General features: G+C 39.0%; 1 protein-coding gene across 7 annotated transcripts in view; it reads right to left on the bottom strand.

Moving 5' to 3' along the window:
* Positions 1 to 23,604, bottom strand: part of LOC105497462 (ADAMTS like 3) — a 434,450-nt gene that overhangs the window by 123,827 nt on the left and 287,019 nt on the right. For all 7 annotated transcript variants that reach the window (XM_024797846.2, XM_024797843.2, XM_071100796.1 and 4 more), the window contains exon 16: positions 9,619 to 9,905. In XM_024797846.2, coding sequence (XP_024653614.2) covers positions 9,619 to 9,905 — 287 coding nt within the window. The remainder of the gene's footprint in view (positions 1 to 9,618; positions 9,906 to 23,604) is intronic.

Raw genomic sequence — 23,604 nt, 5'->3', positions numbered from 1 at the left:
ACTTTCAGAAGCATATTTTCCCTTTGAGGCCAGACAGGTCTGTCTGACCCCAAAGCCTATGTTCTCAACCAGTATTCTTTGTCTGCTGAGACAAAAAAAATTATTGGGAAATCAGATGGAACAAGATGTAAATCAAACTTTTGATTAAAAAGTCACATACAAACTGTAATAGCAACTGACTATGTTATTTGAAATATGCAAATGCATTCATTTTCATGCAAGAATGTACATTCCATTATGTTACAAGGTTGTGGTTCTTTTTCCAAATGCCATGTTTCAATTCAACCATTTTACAGGATGTAGTATTGGCCAAAGATACTTCTAAAATACATATTTGTGATGTTCAGTTCTTTCTAATAAATTTTCTCCTGCTGTCTTCAGTTGTAATTTTATGTTCCCTGCCATGGCAGGATGCAGTATTAAATCTGCATGTATCTTCTATGAACTTTTAAAATAAACATTGGCTAACCTGAGATATAAGAAGGCATTGCTACAACTTAATAACTCTAGGTTTTATTTGCAAATATCAAAACTTAGTTACCTTGTAGAGGTTTAAGTGTTCATTTCCTAGTATGTTTCATTTTTTTAAATCTGAGAAAAATCCAGTTAACTTCCAAATATATTTTAATTTATAACAGAAATTCTTTAGAAATTTTTATTCCAGAGACTATTTTGGAACATTTTCTGAATAAGTGGGCCTTAAAGCCCCATTATAACCCATTCCGGATGGAATTGTACAACACTCATGACAAACTTTTCAGTCTTAAAGTAAGTTTACTGAAAAGAATTTATAAGTTTAATAGCTGATTTAGGATACTTATTGAAGTAGAGTATATTTTCCAAAAATGGCCACAAAATATCTCCCATCCCATACATTGGTCCTACAATGTTACTTTGACATTTCTCACCTTATAATATTTGATTAAGCATTTACTTTCAAAAATCAAAGTTAGAAAAGGAAAAATTATAAAAATAAGTTTACCTCATCTTGTAACAAAATTTAGGTAATAATTACAACTATGAATTTAGAATATAATACATCAAGTGCTCAAACATCAGCATCATTTTTCAAATAAAATCCTTTTGTAGCACAAGGCAACATCCCTTACTTCACATTTGACTTTTGCAGTGTTATCATGAAAGAGTCTTTTTTTAGAAAAAGAAAAATATACATAGCTTGTGGCAACACAGTGAGATCCCCATCTCTACAAAAAATACAAAAATTAGCTGGGTGTGGTGGGTGTGCCTATAGTCCCAGCTACTTGGGGGGCTGGGGTGAGGGGATCACTTCAGCCCAGGAGGCTGGGACTGCAGTAAGCTATGATTGTACCACTGCAGTCCAGCCTGAGCAACAGAGAAAGATTCTGTCTCAAAATATATACATATTTTTTAGCCTTCATCAAGAAATAAATTAATATTTAAAGCGTAAAAACACAGACTCCAAGAAAAGAAGCAGAACCAACAAATAAGCTGACATGTTCTTTTTGCTTGGTTGGGTTTCTGCCATTTGCAAATAACAGTCTTGACTGCTTCAACATGTCAAATAACATAACACACACACAGACACACAGTGTAAGAATACCAGCAGAGATTTTTAAAATCCATAGTCAGAGCCTTTTATGTGCTACTCAGTATTTAATACGCCAAGTTGTAAAATACATAAGGAAAAATTAATTTGTGTAAGAAAATTATGTTGCTTTAAAAATCAAGTAGTCTTGGGCCCTAGAAATAGATACAATATACTTTCTTGAAGCATCCATGGAACATCAACAAAAACAGATCCTGTATTAGTCTAGAAAACTGCAGTAAGTTTCAAAAGTCATAAATTATGCAGGTAACATTCTCTGACTATAATATAGTCCAACATAAGTGAATAATAAACAATCAAACTCACTAACTCCACATATTAGAATTTTTATAAAGTTCTAGGCCCAAGAGTAAATAGATTGCACATTATTTGTGGCAGGAAAAGGAAGAACAGGGAGACTTATAGCCACTTCAGACTCGATGAACAACTCTAGAAAATAAATTTCAGTATCCTCATGAAACGGATGGTTTTTGTCCCAAGGGAATCTAAATTATGTAATTTATTTTAAAATTATTATAAGAACTTGGATTGAATATAACAATAAGTGGGGAAAACTTGAAAATAATGTTAAAGATGGAGCCATGATGCTTCCCCTCAATCCCAAAAACAGGACAGGATTTAGACAGTTGTAGGAACTAGCACTTTCAAACATTTTAAACAGATGATTTCTATGATATAAACTATTTAAAATTATTTAAAGGTATACAAAATGCCAGTTCATCTCACAAAACTACTAAAACCTGATACCTAAACCTATACGAGGAAAAAAGAGGTCTGCTTCATACAGTGTGGGCTTGTATAATGCCATATTATATATAATGATGTTCTTTGTTTCCAAAATACACACATACACACAGGCCTAGGATCATATTGGAAAGAAGAGTTAATTTTTTTCTCTTTCTGCTGATTAGCTAGTTTGACTGGAGGGGTATTACTGTAAAGTACCAGGTAATGAAAAAGGGTGAAGCATAATATGTTATGGATCCAAAGGTATCCTGTTTGGTGTTAAAATGCAAGTTTTGTAGCACTTTAAATAGGTGAGTTCTTTTTAGGAACCAGTTGAGGAGACAGCTGGTAAAGATTAAGGATTGTTGAAAGCCATTTGGCCTTAGGAAGGGCATCATAAACCACTGGAGCCTGAGCGGAAGTGACCAATTATGTCAAGAGGACCTGGAAGAAACTACAGCTCGAGGCCTGTCATGATTTGAAGGGATTTGGAGAAAACAAAACAGCAGTTGCTAATGTACCATGTCGGGAACACATCTCTATTGGGAGTATGCTCAAATGAGCCCATAGTGGGCCAATGCAATCTTCATTCCCATTTTACCATTTGTAGAAAGGAATTCTTGTACTCCACTATGCAAAATAGAGTACATTTACATGCATCAGTATCATTCATATATATTTTTATATATATATATATCCTAAATTAAATAATAGCATATTATAATCAGCAGTATAATAAAATTACATCATTACCTCAAACATCTGTCATTCACCTACCAATCACTTTCAGCAAATATTCATATGCACAAAAGCACAGAAATGACCAGATGGGAACTTCCTTTTATAAGCATACAAACCCACCTACTCTCATATCCTCACTAGCCTTTTCCCTGCTTATTACAATTAGAAGCTGCTCTTCCAATGAATTAAGACTGATCTCCACGACTGTGCTTGGAGTTTCATCCCTTTCCATCTTCTTAGAAAACCTATTTATTACTTTGTCTTTCACTTTCATTCTAGAGCTTTCTTGTTGCTTTTCAAATGTACCCAAGGGTCTCCGACATTAAATAACACCACCCCTCACCCACACCCACACAGATCTGCCTCAACCCACAAGGCCATCTTAGTCATCTCCTCCTCTCTGTCTTCTTTAACACGGCCAATTTTTGCTGCAAAACAAAACTCCTCTATTCATCTCCACTCTGTCACTTATCATTGTTTCCTCAACCCTTTCAAATCTGGTTTCCATCTCCGCTCCTCCACTGAAATGGCCTTTCCTTAAGTCCCCCGTAGCTTCACGCTGCTGAACCCAGTGCCAATGCTGAACCCTCTCCTCTCTGCCTCTGCATGGCATGCAACACAGATGACTGGTTTCCACCACACCACAGACTTCTGTTTTCATCATATCTCGCTGATCTCTTCTCACAGACCCTTGCGGCTTAGTGTCCTCCACCCAGCCACTGAATGTTGTATTTCCTCAAGACTTAATCCTAGACCCTCTGCACTCCTCATAGTATTCTGAAAATTCTTGTCCATGCCCCTGGCTTCAATCCCTGGATACACAGATGATGCATAAATGTACCATTCCAGTTCAGACCACTCCTCTTCACTTCAGACTCACACATCCAACCGACTACTCAGCATCTCCACTTGGAAGTCAATAGGCATCTTAAAAGTGTTATGTCCACAAATGAACTCATGGGTTCCCTCACCAACATTTAGCACTCATAATCTCAGAAAATAGTCTTAGGACTCAGACTTGCCATCACACTCTTGCTTACGCACTCCAGTGACAGATCCTTTTATCTCCTACACATCTCTCAAAGTCATCCACCATATTCCATCTCTACCATGGTCACCATTCCGGTCCGAGCTCTTGCCTGGAATAGGCAATAGCTTCCTATGTGATCGCTCTCACAACATTCTCATCCTCTCTAATCCATTCTCTACAATACAGCTGGACTAACCTTTATGAAATAAAAAGTTGGTCACATAACTCCCACTTTAATTACTTGAATGACTTCCCATTGATGTTGGGATAGACTCAAATCAACATGGCCTGTAAGGCCGTAATTATCTGGCCTCTGCCTTCCTATCTAGCAGCATGCCACACTAAACTCTGTCTCATTCTCAGTACTCCAACTGTGCCTGGCTTCTTCCATTCCTGGAATGTACCATGCACCCTTCTGCCGGCCTTTGCCTAGGCTCCTACTGCTGGAAATTATCCGTGTGCCACCCCCTCCAAATCCCCTTTTGTTTAGCTAATGCCTCATCTTTTAGATTTAAATCCAAGTGTAATTAGGTCAAATGCCCCTTTTCATAGCACCATATACTTCTTTTGCAATTGCTGTAACCAGTGGTAATTCTATATACATGTGAGTATGATTATGTGATGAATGCACTTTCCCTATTAGAGTTCAGTTCCAAAGCTAGGAACTACTGAGTCACTATCACCTAGGCCAGTGTCTGGCTCATAGAAACATACAATAAATATTTGTAGAACATTGTTTTTAAATGAAACAATAAAGAGATCCCTGCTACTGACAGGACCTAGACAAGGTTGGCATTATCCACATTATTTACAATTGTTCCTGGAATTCTAGACAAGCCAATAAAATGTGAAACTTAAATAACCATTGGAAAGGGAAAGATAAAATCATCATTAATAGCAGATGATCATTTATTTAGAAAACTCATAAAAATAGGCTGAAAAATGATTAGAAGTATTAAAGTGTTCAGCAATTTAGTCAGATTTTTAAAAAGAGAAATACTCAAAGCATTCCAATATAAGAGGAATGCTTTATTATTATATTGTAAAATAGTCGTCCCACTAACATTTATTATATACAATGTACCACACACTGTTATTAAACACTCTTTGAACATCACCTTATTTAATAATCACATTTAATTATTTCATTAAGCCTAATGAGGTAGGTATGACTCCTATCATTACAGCAAAATAAACCACACCTCTACAAATTTAAACAGACAGCACAAAGAGAGTTGCAGAGCTGGGGTTCATACTGGGGTCAGGTCTCAAATGTCCACATATATACTCCTAGCCTGTGTTGTTGAAAAACATAAAGGTAAAAAAATGAGGTCATAAAAGCAACAAACAATATAAAATATAAAAGAAGGACTTCAGTAAGGAATGTTTATGATGTAATAAATTATAAAACCTTGCCAGAGGGTACTAAAAAGGTAGGCACATCTTCCAGGATGTACATGTGTATGTGTGTACATGCATGTGATGTATGTACACACACAGATACTGCTGCATGAGTACATGCATACATACATATACATACATACATACACACACTTTGGAAGCTGGAGATTGGTGTCTGGATTCTTCATGCTTTTAGGAATTAAAAAAGAATTCTCTGTTGCTACCCCAATGTGAAAAAAGACTTATGCAAGGATCTTAAGCATCAGTAATTACAACAAATGGATTTATTCTTATTTCCTGTATGATGTGAAGATAGGTTAGAAAACATAAGGATACAGAATATCAGAATGTGACCAAAATTTATCTTTTCAGAAACTTGTAATTTGTATATTACTTTTCTAGCAAAAATAAGAATGTTGAAGAAATAAATATATGCCTGTGTAAATTTCATTTTATTGTGGTTGTCAGTCATTGTAGACTTATCCTCTCTGCTATCCTGGGTGAAGGCTAAAAGCCCACATTCATAACTCACACATTACTGGACTTATGGAAGCTGAACTTACCTAACCACATTGAAACAGATCACAGAGGCAAGTACCACTGACTATAAGCAGTGTGGTTAGGACAGTAAAACCAAAACAACCAAAAGCTGTGTTCCATCAAGGCAAAGAATATGTTCTATTTATTTTACATCCCTGAAGATTTAGTGCAGAACTTGGTGAAGAACCATGGAGTCTAACACAGAGCAGGTACCCAATTTCCAGCCTTTATTTTGTTTTATTTCATTTTTTTTCCTAAAGACTGGGTCTTGCTATGTTGCCCAGATTGATCTCGAACTCCTGGCCTCAAGAGATCCTCCTGTCTCAGCCTCCCAAAGTTCTGGGATTACAGGCCTGAGTCACTTCAACCACAATTTCCATCCCAGCCTTTATAAAGGATTTTGGTTTTATGCCTTAGCTCTTCAGTTTTATAGGATTTAGTTATTTATAATAAGGAACTTTAATCTTGAACTCAAGAAATTAAAAATACTACTTTTTGCAAAGCTAGGAAGCTTATTACATGTACTTACAATTCAGTCAACCTTCTCTAACGAAAGAGAATCAAGTTATTCATTTTCTATTGTTGGCTTTATGATGGACTCTGAGTCTCAGCTTCCCCAACTACAAAATCTGGGTTAGCAGGTGTCCAAGGTTCATTTCAATAATATTATTCCAGGATTAAACAATAAAATAATACCCTTATAAGACTAAACTGCTGCTTACCTGAGTAGTAAAAGGCTACCAACTTCAGCTCTTTTAAAATTTGTAAAATGTGCTCCAGATACACAAGAGTATATCATAAAGCAAATGGGCACCTTAACATCACCCATCTGAATACTGAATTGCATTTCTGACAGATGCAAGGCAGTTTCTCTTCTCACAGCAGGGCAAAAGGTGCACAGTGCCACTAAGGATAATCAAACTCAATTAGTCAAGTGTCAAAAAACTTAACATGTTTTAAATGGATTCAAAGGTAATTCTATCTACTCCAAGGTATATAACCAAAATAAATAAAAACACATGTCCATATAAAATGATATACATGAACGTTCACAGCAGCACTATTCTCAATACCCCAAACATGCAAACAACTCAAACTTCTATCAATCGATGAATGGGTAAAATGTTGTATATCCATATAATGGAATACTACTTGGCCATAAAAAGGAATGAAGTACTGACACATGCTACAACATAGATGAACCTTGAAAACACTATGCTAAGTGAAAGATGGCAGTCACAGAGGGCCACATATTATATAATTCCATTATATGGGATGTCCATAATAGAGAGTAGTGGTTTCCAGGGGTTAGAGTTTGAGGGAAAATGGGGTATGATTGCTTAAGGATATAGTATTCTCTGGGAAAGTGTTCTGAAATTGATTATGTTAATGGCTGCACAGCTTTGTAACTAGAAACCACTACGTTGTATACTTTAAATGCATAAATTATATGGTGTGTGCGTTATATCTCAATAAAGCTGTTACTGAAAAAAAAAAAAAAGAGAGAGAGAAATTTATCCCATGAGTTCAGCCATCCTGGAGGTGGAATCTAGGGCCATCTCAGTGGGTACTGGGAACACAAGGTAGATTCTAGTATTTTAGTAAAAGGCTCCAAAAATGAGGTCTAACAGCAATCTCTCTCAGCTGAATTAGAATTTACCTGGTCATCTCTCTTTGGGCAACTCTGACTGGTCTGTTGAGTTTCAAGTACCCAGCATGCTATGCTTTCCCAAGATGAGGGGATCTTGCCAGTCAGGAGAAGACAAAAACAAGGATTCTACCAACAGCACTTAAAAGCTTGAGATTACAAGGTAGATGTTGGGGTGTGCAAGCAACAGCTGGACTTGTTCCTGTTCTCCTAATGAAAGACACAGCTCCAAGTCTCTAGTAAGACTGCAGCAATGTGGTGGCCCAGAAGCAATGGAGACAGCTGGCATTTTGTAGTCATACAGTAGAAAGTTCCAGGCATGTATTGTTGTGATTGAATAGGGGACCATCTTTGCATCTCAGTGGCTATCTCTAGAGGGTTTCCCCACCCATCAAGAGAAAGCACGAATTCCCAAATTGCCAAGGGCATGTTAGAGTTGAGGTTTCCAAGACATAAAAAACAAAAACAACAACAAACAAACAAATGTGTCCAGGATTCTGACCTCAAGAGTGGGCACGAGTTTGGCTTGGGCAAGAACAGACCCAAGGCAGTGTGGGGGGCAACCCAGACAATGTGCTGTGGAGGGAAGAGATACAGCAGATATTTAAGGTTCAAGTAAACCAGAAAGACTAAATTCCTAGCTAGATGGCATGGACTTGTAGCAACCAGACAGAAGCAAGTAAGAGGGAGAAAGAATCCAGAAGCAGCTAAGACACCTGAAGTCCACATGTGCAACTCTGTCTGCAAGGCAGTAGTTTAGGGGCAGCCTGGGGGTAAGGCACATGGCACTTCAGCTGGGTTTACTGCCAGGCTAGCAAGGTTATACAAAAAGTGGCAAGGATAGGCAGGTACAGAAGTTGAATTAGACAGGAAAGAGAAAGACAGACACAATCAAGTCATAGAGACTGAATGACAAGGATTGAGAATTCAGGCTCAAGAGTGAGGGGTTCAGGCACAATGAATGGGCCATGAGCTCCACAACTTGATAGGGAGTTTCAAGTAATGGGCTCAAGACTGTTGGGAAGAGTAAAGCATGATCTTGAGCCAAGAACTCTAAGACAGTAGCTCCTTGTGGTTTTCCCACCATTGGCTGGACAGAGAGCAGAGCACATTCAGGCACCAAGTTCTTTACATAACTGCTGGCTGCAAGGCACAGTCAGGGGTCAAAGAATGGGGTGACAGGAGCTCTGGATCCCTGGTCAGACCCAGTCTCCTTCATGTGAGTAAAAGATATAGTTTTCTTATTTGTTATTTCTATCTTTTTACTTTCAACAGAGCCCTCAAGAGTGGCTATCTGGACTCCTGCTGACCGATCCTTCACTCCCTTTTGGATCCTAAATTGCATAAATCATCAGGAGGCCAACTTCTCACCCCTTTGGGGTCACCTGACTGTACAACCACTTTTTAATCCTAACAGGGTTTCCTGGCTGTGTATGTCACCCTGATGTACACAAACATAAATCATGGTGATTAGTTTGTTACCGTAGGTTCTGGTCCAATGTGCGGATATGAACCCAAATATTTTCTGAGGACAGACTCTGATCTAGAGTTGCATCAGATAATGCAATTCCAGGCTACCTCAATCTATAAGACTGATTTATGAACAAGATTGCCTTAACTTATCCATTCTGCATTTTCCTATTTATTTCATATAAACCAGAGATTCCCACCCCATCTCAGTTATGCAGATTCTTAGGCAAAGAAACATACTTTTTTTGGTTAGGATATAGTACCACTCTCCTTTACCTTTCTAAAATAATCACTACCAAAAAAAACAAAAGAAAAAGAAAGAAAAAGAAGAAAAAGTATCATTTTCAGTTATTTGAATAACTTCATCTCCTTTAGACTTTTGCTAATTTGCATATTTGGCTTACCTGATTGAGTAATTTCTCAAACCACTAGCAACACACAACATAACTGTCCCTTAAGCAAAGGTTCAAATACCTCCCAAACATGTTGCTGTGCAAGGGGTGAACCCAGCATACTCCCAGTCGTAAGTCATCTCACTGTCCTCAGGGAGAGGGATGTCCAGCTCTCGGGAGGCCAGGCTCTCATCACATGCTTCCAGGAGACAAGGTCGTTCTGTGGGCAGCTTGGGGCCTTCACACTCTTCCTCAGGCAGCTCAGTCTCAGTCTGCGTGAATGTGAGGAGCACACGGCACTTCACCTCGCGGACCTGAACACCCGGCCCACACGTGGTACTACAGGCTGACCAGGGATCTGGAATGAACCTAGGGAAAACCAGGGAGCCACCAGAAAAGGACACTGAGGGTCATTAAATACAGGCCAGAAAAGGAGGAGTGACACATTCAGTGAAGGCAAAAATAACCAGCTTCACTCGGGGAAATTCCACACATTTGGAATTCTATACTTTTGTTGATGGTCAATAATGCAGTTAACAAACTTTCAAATCTTACTAGCAACAGAAAGAGTAATTCACTAAATATATATTCTACTTTTACATACATTTTATAATTCAAATCTGTGCTATGGCCTTTGGGAAAATTACAAAGGTTTTATTTAAGATTTAGTAATAAATAAACCATCATATGGAGATCACTTCTAATCTAATTTCTTTTATAATATGGAGATTTTCACCAATATTTACTCAGTAAATTAGTATTGAGCTTATCCTCTGTAATGGGCATATTAGTATTAAACTGTCTCAAGTTTAGCAGCTAAATTTTAGGTTATCTTAAACACTTTTTACAGAGTAGATGAAGCCTTAATATTCTTTTATGTTTAATATACAAGTGCACAAAGCTTCTGTATCTTCTTTAAAACAAAAGAAATACTGCACAATCTTGCTGAACAAAGCATTTAATTCTTATTCTGAATTATTATCTACTAAATCAAAGGTCATCAAACTATGACTAGCAGGTCAAATGTGGCCCACCTATCTTCGGTACAGCCCACCAGCTGAGAATCATTTTTACATTTTTAAACTGTTGGGAGAAAAAAAGATCTTTTGTAACATGTGAAAATTACATAAAATTAAATTTTACTGTGCATAACTAAAGTTTTACTGGAATATAATCACACTCATTTTTCCACCTATTGTCTATGGCTTTTGTGCTACCTAAAGGAACTGAATATTTGCAATAGAAACCATTTGGCCTACAATGCCTAAAATATTTACTATCTGGTCCTTTACTGGACTCCTGCACAGAATTTGAAAACAAGATTCCGTAGGGATAGATATATTTAAGATACTCTGAAGAAACACTTTATATCCTGAGATATTAATAAGTGATAGAGGAGTAAGGGTTCAGTAATAGAATAAGTTTTGAAAACTTTGAGCTCAATAATGTTCAACAGATTTATTCACCGCAAAACTTTTCCAAAGACTATGAAATACAAATGCATAATACAAATGCTTAAGAGAGAAATATTATGTGCATCATTTCATAAACTTAAGTGAATACAGACCCTTATCCATGGGATTACATTCTACTAAATAACTTGAGAAAACACTGCTAAGATGTTTGTTTAAGACGCAGTTCCAAAGCTTAATATTTCTAACCTCAGAAAGACAGGGTTGTAAGGTTCTCACAGAGTCATCCAACCTTTTTTCCCCAGGCAAGACTTGAATATAGTTGTCCAAAAAAGCACACCCCCAATCAGCAGAATGAAATGCCATTGCTATATACGTGTCCTGCAAAGAAATATCAATCAACACAAAACATGTTGTTCACTGTGTTGAAAATTGTTAGTGTGGAACCCTTCTCTCTAATTCTCAGATTCCATGTGAGGGCTTGCTCAGCTTCCCAGGATGGGGCAATGCTGGAGTTAATATTTGATGTTTCTTTTCTTTCTTTGCTACTTTTATGGTAGAATCAGAAAGGAGACTGGTTAAAGATGAGGAATCCATATAGTGTAATAATATGTAGTCATTTAAAAGGACATGGGTTTAGGTATGAATTGATAAAGAACAGTCTTCTCTTGAAGACTGTTACATGAAATAAATACATTATACATATATGCTACAGTCTATAACATACACTATCTATATACACCTATATACTATTTTTTGATTTTAGAAAAAAGAGATCATAGTATATGAACTCTCTCATATGTAGCATGTTTGTATGTGTCCTGGATTATGTATAATTTCTCTCTTCTAGAAGCAACTGAAAGTGTCAGGAACTAGAACGTTTAAAGAGGGAGGTTTTTACTTTATATCTTTAAAAGGTTTAAAGTTTCTAAGCATGTGCATATTCTACCTTATGGTCATCTTTTTCTCTCTTTTCTCCTTGGTAATAAAAACTTACAAATTGGGATTTTGTTTTAATGGGAAGTAGATATTTTCATTCAAATTGAACTTCTATATCTTGGTGATTGAGAATCTCCAGAAGAGATGAGGTAAGAAGGTTCACCTCCGCCAAGCAGAGTGGCTCACACCTGTAATCTCAGCACTTTGGGATGCTGAGGCAGGTGAATCACCTGAGGTCAGGAGTTCGAGACTAGCCTGGCCAACATGGTGAAACTCGGTCTCCACTTAAAAAAAAAAAAGCAAAACAAAAATTAATCATGGTGGTGCGCGCCTGTAATCCCAGCTACTTGGGAGGCTGAGGCAGGAGAATCGCCTGAACCCAGGAGGTGGAGGTTGTAGCGAGCCAAGATTGTGCCACTGTATTGCAGCCTGGGCAACAGAGTGAGACTCCATCTCAAAAAAACAAACAAACAAAAATGTTCACCTCAACTCCCAGCAGGACAAATAATGGTTACACTCAACGTCCTCTTAGGTTTTCTGTATATTTCAAGCTGGTTTTCAATGATTTTTTTAAAAGTCCCTTTAAAAAGTAAATGTTAGTTCCATCCAAAGTAACAAGAAGTGACTTAAAGGTTAAAAAAACAAAAAAAAAAACAAAAACAAAACAAAAAAAAAAAAAAACAAAAAACAAAAAAAAAAACAACCCATGACAACTAAAAAATACTTACACATGATCCAGCATGATTTCCTTCTATGTATTATTTTTTATTTAAAGACATTATGCCACACAATTCTGAATCTTGTCTCACCAATTTTGTTTTTTAAAGGAAGAAAGGAGTACATTCAAAGAGCCATGTCTGGGCAAAAAACAACCAGAGGAACAGGTTGTGTTACCTATGTCTTTGCACATGGAAGAACTGAAAAAGGATAACATTTCACTGATGTGAGAGCTTCAAGATGAGATGATAAAACAACAGAGTAAAATGGAAAATGGCAGAGCTGAGGAAACCAACTGTGAAACATAATAACACTATTGTCACAAGTCTAACAAGTAATTCAGAACTAGGAAAAAACAGAAGACACATGGCTGAAGATCAAATTAATGACACAGAGGCCAGACTTGGAAGTGAATGAAGCATTGAAAGAAAGAGAAGCTGCAAAGAAAACTTTTGTAGGGATGGAAATGTTCTGGATCTTGAGTGGGACTAGGGTTTGAGGGATATATACATCTGTCAAAACGTATTAGCCGGGTGTGATGGCTCACGCCTATAATCCCAGCACTCTAGGAGGCCGAGGCAGGTGGATAACCTGAGGTCAGGAGTTGGAGACCAGGCTGGCCAACATGGTGAGACCCTATCTCTACTAAAAATACAAAAAAATTAGCCAGGCATGGTGGTGCATGCCTGTAATCCCAGCTACTCGGGAGGCTGAGGCAGGAGAATCACTTGAACCCAGAAGGAAGAGGTTGCAGTGAGCTGAGATCACACCACTGTACTCCAGCCTGGACAACAGAGTGAGACTCCACCTCAAAAGAAAGAAAGAAAAAAAAACCACTCATTGATGGTGCACTTTAAATAGACACAGTTTATTGTATGTAAACTACATCTCTATAAAATTGATTTTCTGAAGCACAATTTTAAGGGACTAAGTTAAAGAGAACCTAGGTAATCCAATATTGAAAAAAACCGGATTCTTCATGTAGAGATTCCAACACATGAAACAGAAAAGGTGCTCAGAAATAAAATATGAAAAAAGTGACTGAAATACATCCTGAAAAGGTACACTCTCTTCCAGGAAAAAGTAATTAAAATGATGAACATAAAAACCTAGAATTGTAGGCAGAATAATGGCTCCTCACCCCTGCAAGTACTCCCATGCCCTAATCCCTAGAATGTGTGAATACATTACCATACACAGCAAAAGGGAATTTACAGGTGTGACCTCGAGATGGGATGATAATCCCAGATTACTTTGGTGAGCTTAACCGAATCACAGACATCCTTAAAAACAAGGACATCACTCTGGCTGGAGTCAGAAATATAAGTAGATTAATAAGCGAGAGGGATTTGAAGTGTAAGAGGAACTCACCCACTGTTGCTGGCTCAAAGATGGATGAGACCATAAGCCAAGGAATGCAGGTGGCCTCTAGAAATTGAGAACAATCTCCCAGCCCACAGCCAGCAAGGAAATGAAGATCTCAGCTCTACAAATGCATGGAACTGAATTCTGCCAATTATTCTAATGAGCCTAGAAGTGGACTCCTGCCAAAGAAGACTTCATGCTGACAGACACCTTGATCCTGGCCTACTGGGAACTGGAACAGAGACACCAGCTGAATTTACTGGGCTTCTGACCCACTGAACTGTGGGATAATACATTTGTGTTGTTTTACACCACTAAGTTTGTGGTCTTGGCAGCTATGGAAAATGAATATACCTGGCTAACAAAGCTTTGAGCATAAAGAAAGAATTGTCGAGGTGTCTAGACACAAAAAGTAAGTCTCCTATAGGAACAAAAAGACAGGGGTACCTCAGATGCACACAACATTCAAAATCAGGAAAAAATACAGTAACAGTTTTGAGAGAGAGAGAGAGAATAGGAGACGTACAAATAGGAGTCCAGTAAAACTGTTATTCAAATACAAAGGTAGTAATTTTCTGTAAAATAAGAACAATAATAGTACCTACCTAATGGGATTGGGTGAGGATTAAATGTAATGACATCTGAGTTGAAAGCTCAATAAGTACAATAAAATAAAAATAGTAACATCAGACATTCATTGCATTATTATTCCTGTGAGACACTGTCTTCAGTGCTTCAAACAAATTGTATCATTTTCTTTTAACAACAACCCTATCAGGAAATATTATTATGCCCACTTTACAGATGAGAAAACTGAGGTACAGAGAAGTAATCAAAGGGTATACAACAGCTGCTAGCATTATTCTACATAGCCTCACCTGTATCAGAGGATACAGAAGCACTTAAAGATTATGCAGGATGACAGTATATGAATCCAAAGACAATTTGACAATGCTCTTTTAGATAATTTATTTTTCTATTTCCAGAATGAGGAAACAAAACACAAATATCCAACTGCTAAAATCATTCTTCAGCGTAAGAGAAGAAGGCAGCATGTATTAGTGAAAGAAAAACGTCAGCATGTATTAGTGAAAGAAAAACGTATCTTGGGACACTTAAACACTGTCAGTAGGAAGGTAAATTAGGACAACCTCCATGGAGATTTCTCAAAGACTTAAAAATAAAACTGCCAGCTGGGCGCGGTGGCTCACGCCTGTAATCCCAGCACTTTGGGAGGCCAAGGCAGGCGGATCAGGAGATCAAGACCGATTGGCTAACACGGTGAAACCCCGTCTCTACTAAAAATACAAAAAAATTAGCCAGTCGTGGTGGCGGGCGCCTATAGTCCTGGCTACTCGGGAGGCTGAGGCAGGTGAATGGCGTGAACCCGGGAGGCAGAGCTTGCAGTGAGCTGAGATCGCACCACTGCACTCCAGTCTGGGCAACAGAGCAAGACTGTCTCAAAAAATAAAATAAAACAAAATAAAAATAAATAATAAAAATAAATAAAACTGCCCTTTGATCCAGAATTCCACTACTGGGTATTTACTCAAAGGAAAATAAATCATTATATCAAAAATATATCTGCATTTGTATGTTTGTCAAAGCACTATTCACAATAGTAAAGATACAAAATCAACCTAAGTTCTCACCTACAGATAAATGGATAAGGATAAAGAAAATATAGCCTATATACACAATGGAATACTATTCAGCCATTAAAAAGAATGAAATCTGGCAGGGCATGGTGGCTCACACCTGTAATCCCAGCACTTTGGGAGGTCAAGGTCGGCAGATCACTTGAGGTCAGGAGTTGGAGACCAGCCTGGCCAACATGGTGAAATCCCGTGTCTACTAAAAATCCAAAAAAAAATTAGCCAGGTGTGGTGGTGCACGCCTGCAGTTCTAGCTACTAGGGAGGCTGAGGCAGGAGAACTGCTTGAACCTGGGAGGTGGAGTTGCAGTGAACTGAGATCACACCACCGCACTCCAGCCTGGGTGACACAGCGAGACTCCATCTCAAAATGAAAAACAAACAACAACAACAACAACAAATGCCAATTTACTCATTTTAAATCTAGAGAAATCAGCAGAAATGGCACCATTCTTGATATTTATGATAAAAATTATATAGGTTTGAGTTTGTTAAAAAATGAAATTATAGTAGATAAATCTCCTATTATAGAAAACAAATCAAGTTCATACAGATCATGTAGGAAAACATCAGAAACAAGGAAATATTTAAAATGGAGACCGGAACTATCAGCAATAAAACTCCATTTAAATGGATTAAACTTTCCTTTTAAAAACAGACTCTCTCTCTCTCTTTTTATTTTTTTTTCCAGAGACAGGGTCTTGCTGTGTCACCCAGGCTGGAATGCAGTGGTGTGATCACGGCTCAATGCAGCCTTGAACTCTGGGGCTCAATCAAGTGAGCCCCTCACCTCAGCCTCCCTAGTAGCTGGAACTACAGAGGCCTGCCACCGCACCCAGCTGGTAATTTTAAAACCTATAGATAAAACAAATAACACAAAATGACTTCAGACATGTAAAAAGTAAAAGAATAAACAAAATGAGATCAGAAAAATACAAATGAAAATACAGTGGAAGAGCAAAAAAGCAGGTGTAAATATTAGGAAAGAATAAACATAATAGACAAAATCATCATATTTGAAAATGACACAGCTATGAAAAGTGCTAAAATTAACAGAAAAATTTTGGAAAAAACCAAAACAGTTCAATAAAGTAGTCCATAACTCTGAGAGTGTGTGTGTGTGTGTGTGTGTGTGTGTGTGTTAAACTATACAAATCTACAGATACATATACTAAAATTACCAGTTTTCCCAGAATTCAGCCACACTTACTGTTAGCTGCCAGGCACTATGCATTACATGTATTATTTATAATGTACATTACATGTATTATTTAATATAATTCTCGCCATGACCTGATGAATAAAGATCATTATTTTCCTGATTTTACAGATGAGGAAAACTGAAGTATAAAATACTCAGGGGATTCTAAGCCTAAAGACCTGAATAGATGGAGAGACCACACCCCCCTGAATGGGAAGACTCAAAATTACAAAGATGTTTATTCTCCCCTAATTAATTCAGAAAAAAATGCAGTTCTGAGCCAAACTGCTGAAGCAGTTTTTTTGTGCGGGAAGTTGCAAACAGACAATACAACTCTAAAGTTTTATGTCAGGTTAGGTGAGAACAATCAGTAACATTTTTAAAAGGAATACAATTACAGAGTACTTGCACAGTTTAATAGAAAAAAGTATTTAAAGACACAGTAATTCAAATAATATGGTACTGGCACTGGAGTATTATGTGTACAATGATGTCATTTTAAAACCAAAGTGGGTAGTTTACTCAACAGATAGTGCTAGGGCAATTGGTTAATTATTTGGAAAAATTGTTAGATTGAGATTACATATTACATGTGAAAGTAAATTTCCCATGGATCAAAGTTAAGTGCAAAACATGAACCATAAAAAATACTATAAAATAACATTTAAAAAAAAAGATAATCTCCTGATTTTGATGAATGTATGGGGATAAAGGCAAGCTGGAGGAACTGCTGCTGGCAAGAGAAGCCAGCACTGATTTCTCTCTAAAAGGAAATTTGACAATAGAAATTAAATGCCTATCCCTGGCCCAGAAATTCCATGCCAGAAATTACGTCCAATGAGACAATTACAGATGTGCAATTTGAAATTTGCTGCAGTTTTATTTATCATTGTGAATAACTGGAAACAAACTGCAGGTCACCAGAGGGATCTTTCAAAAATGTAATTGACATTATGTCACTTCTCTAGTTAAAATCCTTAAATGGCTCCCACAGCCTGCTGATAAAGTCTAAGCTCCTTAGTGAACCATGGAAGACCCTCAAGACTTGCTGTCTCCTCCAGCTGCATCCTTGCTGCCATTACTGCTCCCCCACCCATCCCCCGGCCCCTCAACCCCATCAGACCACCTCAGTAACCTGCGTGGTCTACATGGGCCAGTGAGCCTGCACACAAGCCTCTATTCCAAATACCTGACATGCTACTCTTCTGACGCTGTAGGACACTCTAGGATCTCAGTTCATGTACCATCTATTTCCGGAAACCATCCCTGATCCCAAATAACACCATAATGTAATTATAATGCATTGCAACCTTACAATACCATCATGCAGTCACTCACTTCCCTGTCTACTCCATTAGATAAACCCAAGGATGGGTTAGACTTGAATTCAGTACATCTGACACGAAACTGCAGCTCTTTCTAGTCTTATGTGCCATAGAATCACTGTCCACCACTTAATATCTCCAAAACAATTCCTTTACGTTTCTATGCCTCTGTTTCCTAAGCCCAAAATGAAGACAAGAAAAGCACCTCCTCATAGAGTTGTTGTGAGCATTAAACAACTTAATCCACGTAGAACACTCAGAACAAGGTCTGGCACAAAGCACTTCACAATATTAGTTGTTGTTATCACTGTTGTTGTTAGAAAAACAGATTCCTGAAATGTCACCTAATTTGACTTTAGGAAATACAATCTCCACAAATGGAGAAGTTAAGACAGCAGTGAAGGAAACATACAAGGTGTGCTAAGTCCATCCTATTTCCTTAGTTTTTGTATATGAAAAACAAGAGCGAGGGCAACAAGTTTGCTGAAACAAACGAAGAGGCTCCAGGGAGGAACTTTTAAAACAACCATGAACCAATGAACCATATCAACTGTCAACACATTCCACAGCTGAAAGTTAAGAAGGTCAGTACTGCAGTTCCCTTGGCTTAGATTTATATGCTATAATTTTTATTTTCCTAATTTAAAAAAAAGCAAAAAAGCCCTTTGAACATCCGCTCCCTATGTAAATTCAGAGCTTGAGCCATGGTAAACCACAGAGGCAGAAATATTTATCTCCTCCAGGCCGGCTTGGCAGGCTCTACTGGAGGGATGTAAAATACAGCTGCGTTCACCCTCCCCTTCATTGTCAACAAGGAAGCATCCCCAAACCCAAACCACAAAAGACAGTGGTAATAAAAGGATGCACTGGAAGCTGAGATATGCTGCGGTTTTGTTTGGAAATCGAGGGAATGAATAGAGTCAGAAGTGGTGGCAGGAAACTATAAACTTCACACTAGATGGCTAGGACCAAGCCAGAAACTGCCAGGCAGTGTGAATTATGCAGGAAAATTGCAGAGAGACCACAGAGGGAGAGATTGCGGAAGGTGGGAAGAGGCAGCTGCTCAGGCCAGGGAACAGGTGCTGTCTGCTCAGTCTCCAACAAGGGGGAGGAAAGGGTGGTGTCCTTCAGGAGTAAAGAGCTTTTTAGCTTTGCTCTGTGAATATGAGGAGGAAGAAACCGCTAGCAAAGTCAGGTGGGGCTGACAGAAAAGGCAGGCTTGGAATGAATATAGGCCCTGAACCTCACTGTAGCTTCCATGATATCCCCCTAATTTTTTTCTTTTTTTTTTTTTCTTTTTCTTTTTGTTTTTTTTTTTTTTTTTTTTTGAGGCGGAGTCTCGCTATGTCACCCAGGCTGGAGAGTAGTGGCAGGGTCTCAGCTCACTGCAACCTCTGCCTCCAGAGTTCAGGCAATTTTCCTGCCTTAGCCTCCTGAGTAGCTGGGACTACAGGTATGTGCCACCATACCCGGCTAATTTTTGTATTTTTAGTAGAGACGGAGTTTTACCATGTTGGCCAGGCTGGTCTCAAACTCCTGAGTTTGGGTGATAAACCCACCTCGGCTTCCCAAAGTGCTGGGATTACAGGCGTGAGCAACTGCGCCCGGTAGATATCCCCCTTTTCTAATTCAATAAAGTAAACAATATTTTCTGAACTTTAAAGGGACCTTAGAGACTATCTGATCCAGTGGTTCCCAAACTTAGATATGCCCACTCCCCTGCCAAAGTTACCTGGGGTGTTTGTTTAAAATGCTGGCGAATGAACGGGCGTGGGGGCAGGCGCCTGTAGTCCCAGCTACTCGGGAGGCTGAGGCAGGAGAATGGCGTGAACCCGGGAAGCAGAGCTTGCAGTGAGCCGAGATCGCGCCACTGCACTCCAGCCTGGGCGACAGAGCCAGACCCCGTCTCGGGGGGAAAAAAAAAAAAGTGCTGTTGAATGAAAGAGAGACAGAAAGTAGAATAGAGGTTACCAGAGTCTAGTGGGAGAGAGTAGGGAGTTATTGCTGAAGGTGAGCAGAGCTTATGTTGGGGATGATGAGAAAATTCGAGAGATGGGAGGTGGTGATGGGTGCACAACAATGTGAATGTGATTAACACTACTGAACTGTACACTTCAAAATGGTTAAAATGGTAAGTTTTATGTTGTATATCTCTTACATGATTAAAAAAAAATCTGGCAGCCAAAATAAAAAGAAAATGTTGGTGATAGAGCCCCACTCCTACAGTATCTGATGGTATTTTGGTTAATTTTTTTAAAAACTTCTTTTAGAGATACATAATTATGAATGAAATGATGTGCTGTCTGTATTTGCTTCAAAAATGATCAGAGGGTAGTGGCAGTGGTGATGGTTTCAATGAAACAAGAGTGGCACTGGGTTGATAATTGTTGATACTGGGTTATGAACATGACATAGGGGTTCATTACACTGTTTTCTCCTCTTTTAAATAGGTTTGCAATTTTCTGTGATTAAAAAGAAAGTTACAGAAAAAGACTTAACAGGTGGGAGCCATTCCCAACTAAGAGGGGAGTGTGATTAAAGAGAAGGAGGCAAGAGACAGCTTGCTGTGGGCAAGAAACAGCCCGTAAGTCAGTGTGGCTGGAGCATCCCACTCAAGGCAAAAAAAAGGAGGGGGCCAGACATAAGGCTGGGGAGCAGGAAGAGTAATACCCTGCCATGTCCTGTTGGGCATATGAACCCACATAAATCTTTAAGTGATGGGGAGACATTTGGATATTCTGAACATTGCAAAGACAGAATTAGACTTGGCCAGGCGCGGTGGTTTACGCCTGTAATCCCAGCACTTTCTGGGGCCGAGACGGGTGGATCATGAGCTCAGGAGATCGAGACCATCCTGGCTAACATGGGGAAACCCCATCTCTACTAAAAATACAAAACATTAGCCTGGCGTGGTGCCACGTGTCTGTAATCCCAGCTACTCAGGAGGCTGAGGCAGGAGAATCGCTTGAATTCAGAAGGCAGAGGTTGCAGTGAGCCGAGATCGTGCCACTGCACTCCAACCTGAGTGACAGAGTGAGACTCCGTCTCAAAAAAAAAGGAATTAGACTTGCACCCTACCTAGATAGACTACTCTGGTGGCTGTGTTGTGTAGGGGTGGATTTGAGGGAAGCAATTCAGAAGCAAATTAGAAAGCTGTTGTAGGTGTCCTGGGAATTGACTTCAGGACCTATACAGGGATGGTAGTTTGGATGGACAGGAGGAACTGGAACCAAGGAAGATTTTAGTAAATATAGTCGGCACAACTCAGTGGCTAATTAAACATCAGGGAAGAATGAGAAGGAGCCAAGAAAGACTCCAGGCTTCTAGTTTGGGGAACTGGATGGGCTGCAATCCTATTAACCAAAAGAGGACGTACAGAAGGATTATCGACTGTCATCTAACTGTGTTTTGAAAACAAAAGATCTTGGTAGGACCCATCATTCTAGACAGAGGACTCTGTGACCTTCCTTCTGTGACAACTACACACTCTCTCTCAAGTGTCTCAAACCCTTTTCTTTCTGTAGACTCCTTCCCTTACAGGATTGTAGGTGATCAGAGATGGGAGAAGGTTCCAGCAGCATTTAGCCTAATGCCTTCCTTGTATAGTTGGAAGGTCTACAGATATTAACTGACTTGTGCAAAACCCTTTTTAATTTGTTTAAGATTGCCCTAACTTCAAAATGAAAAATAACAAACACATACACATAGGCTTTTCCATCAGCTTGACTACCAATCTTTGTTCCTTCTGTAGTACTCAAATACCCATTGCTCCATTTCCTTCTTTTTTGGAAATTTATTTCTGAAATATCCACAATGTTTTATTCTCCACCCTTTGAATGCTACTATTCTAGAATTCACTGAAAAAGCCTTTCTTGTTAATCAAAGCAGCCTTTTCTCTTTCCTCATGGATTTTCCTTGTCTTTCTGTGAGATTTGAATCCTGTTTGCTGCTTGCCTCCTTAAACTCCCTCCTCCTTTGGTCTCTGGAATAATAAGCTTTCCTGGGTCTTACTCCTCCCTCTCTTCACTACTTTACTCTCTCACCATCTTCCTCTTTTGATTCCCCCTCTTCCTCTAAATCTCCAAGCTTCTGTCAGGAGCCCAACACTCTTCTCTTTTTACTCAAATACTGTGAAGCCATTCGCCCTCACACGGTCCACAGTTTCTTCTGTGGTCATAGCTAGCACTGACAGTGGTCCACGTGAAGAAGTCTGTGCTTGTCATGAGTGTGATGTGCCAGCTATGTTGGCCCACACCATTTTGCCACATGTGCCTTCTCAGAGAGAAGTAACCCACACTGCCCTGGGGCTCACCACTGGGCTGGACCACAGTAAAAAGGGAGATTGACAAATGAGAGTGGGTTCTGAAAAGCATAGGAGGTTGGGAAAGGATCTAAAAACAACAGTGCATGAAGCCTGCTGAAAAGGCTAAGAATGATGAACTTGGGAAAGACAAAGCTCTCAGGATCCATGGCAGCTTTCTTCATATTTGTGAAAACTTGTCACATGGGATGGGGCATAGATGTATTTTTTTTTTCTGCTTCAGAGAACACAAATTAGGAGGTCTATTCTGTCTCAACAGAAGAAAAAGATCTTGCAAATAACTTGGGTTGCCCAACACGAGAATGAGGTTTCTCTTAATGCAGTGAACTCTGCATATTGCTGAAGGTGTTGAAGAAGAAATGCCTGCTCCGAGAGGGAAAGTGGCCAGATTACTGCTGAGACCCCTTTTCCTCTGATGCTCCGGGAATCGCTCTCTTCATAGACAGCCTGTCAGCACCAAAGACTTAACATGTTTGACATGGAATCAGCCATTCTGTTCAATTACTTGAGTCTATCATTGGTGCTGTTGTTCTTATAGATTCCTGGACTAGAAATCTCAGAGCACCTCTGATTTCTTGCTCTCTTTTTGTCCCTATATAACCGCCTCCAGAATGCTTCTTTGATTTCCTCTTGATTCTTAATTTCCACTGGCACTGTTACAATCCAGATTCATCAAATCACATGCAGATGGTAGTCATTGGATTTTTGAGTTGGAATGAACCCTGGAGAGATCAAGCCCAACCTGCCCCTTTTATAAGTAAGGAGAATAAGAGACAGAAAAATTAGACTTGTCTAAGGTCATGTAGTTAGCAGGGGTGGTTCTAAGCTCCAATACTCTTAGTACCTTGTTCTTTCCATTTCCCTATGATCACTCAAGCAACTAATGCATTCCAACTTAATTAATTTTATAGAGATTGACCATGACTTACCCATGGAATGATTGGTTTATTTGTACAATACTATGATGGTTCATGGTCAAATCACATGCGTTAAAACCTAGAAATTATCCCCAATCTCTTAAGTGTAACAGACCACTGGATCTGCTTTGAGTTAAGTAACACTGTTCTTTTCTGTGCTGCTCACAGAAACTGCCAAAGGAGGACTGCTGAATTGTGAAATAAAGAAAAACTCTAG

This window comes from Macaca nemestrina, chromosome 7 (genome assembly GCF_043159975.1).
Source record: "Macaca nemestrina isolate mMacNem1 chromosome 7, mMacNem.hap1, whole genome shotgun sequence".
NCBI lineage: Eukaryota > Metazoa > Chordata > Mammalia > Primates > Cercopithecidae > Macaca > Macaca nemestrina.
The sequence above is the reverse complement of the archived record's forward strand: the minus strand, read 5'-3'. Positions and strand labels throughout refer to the sequence as shown.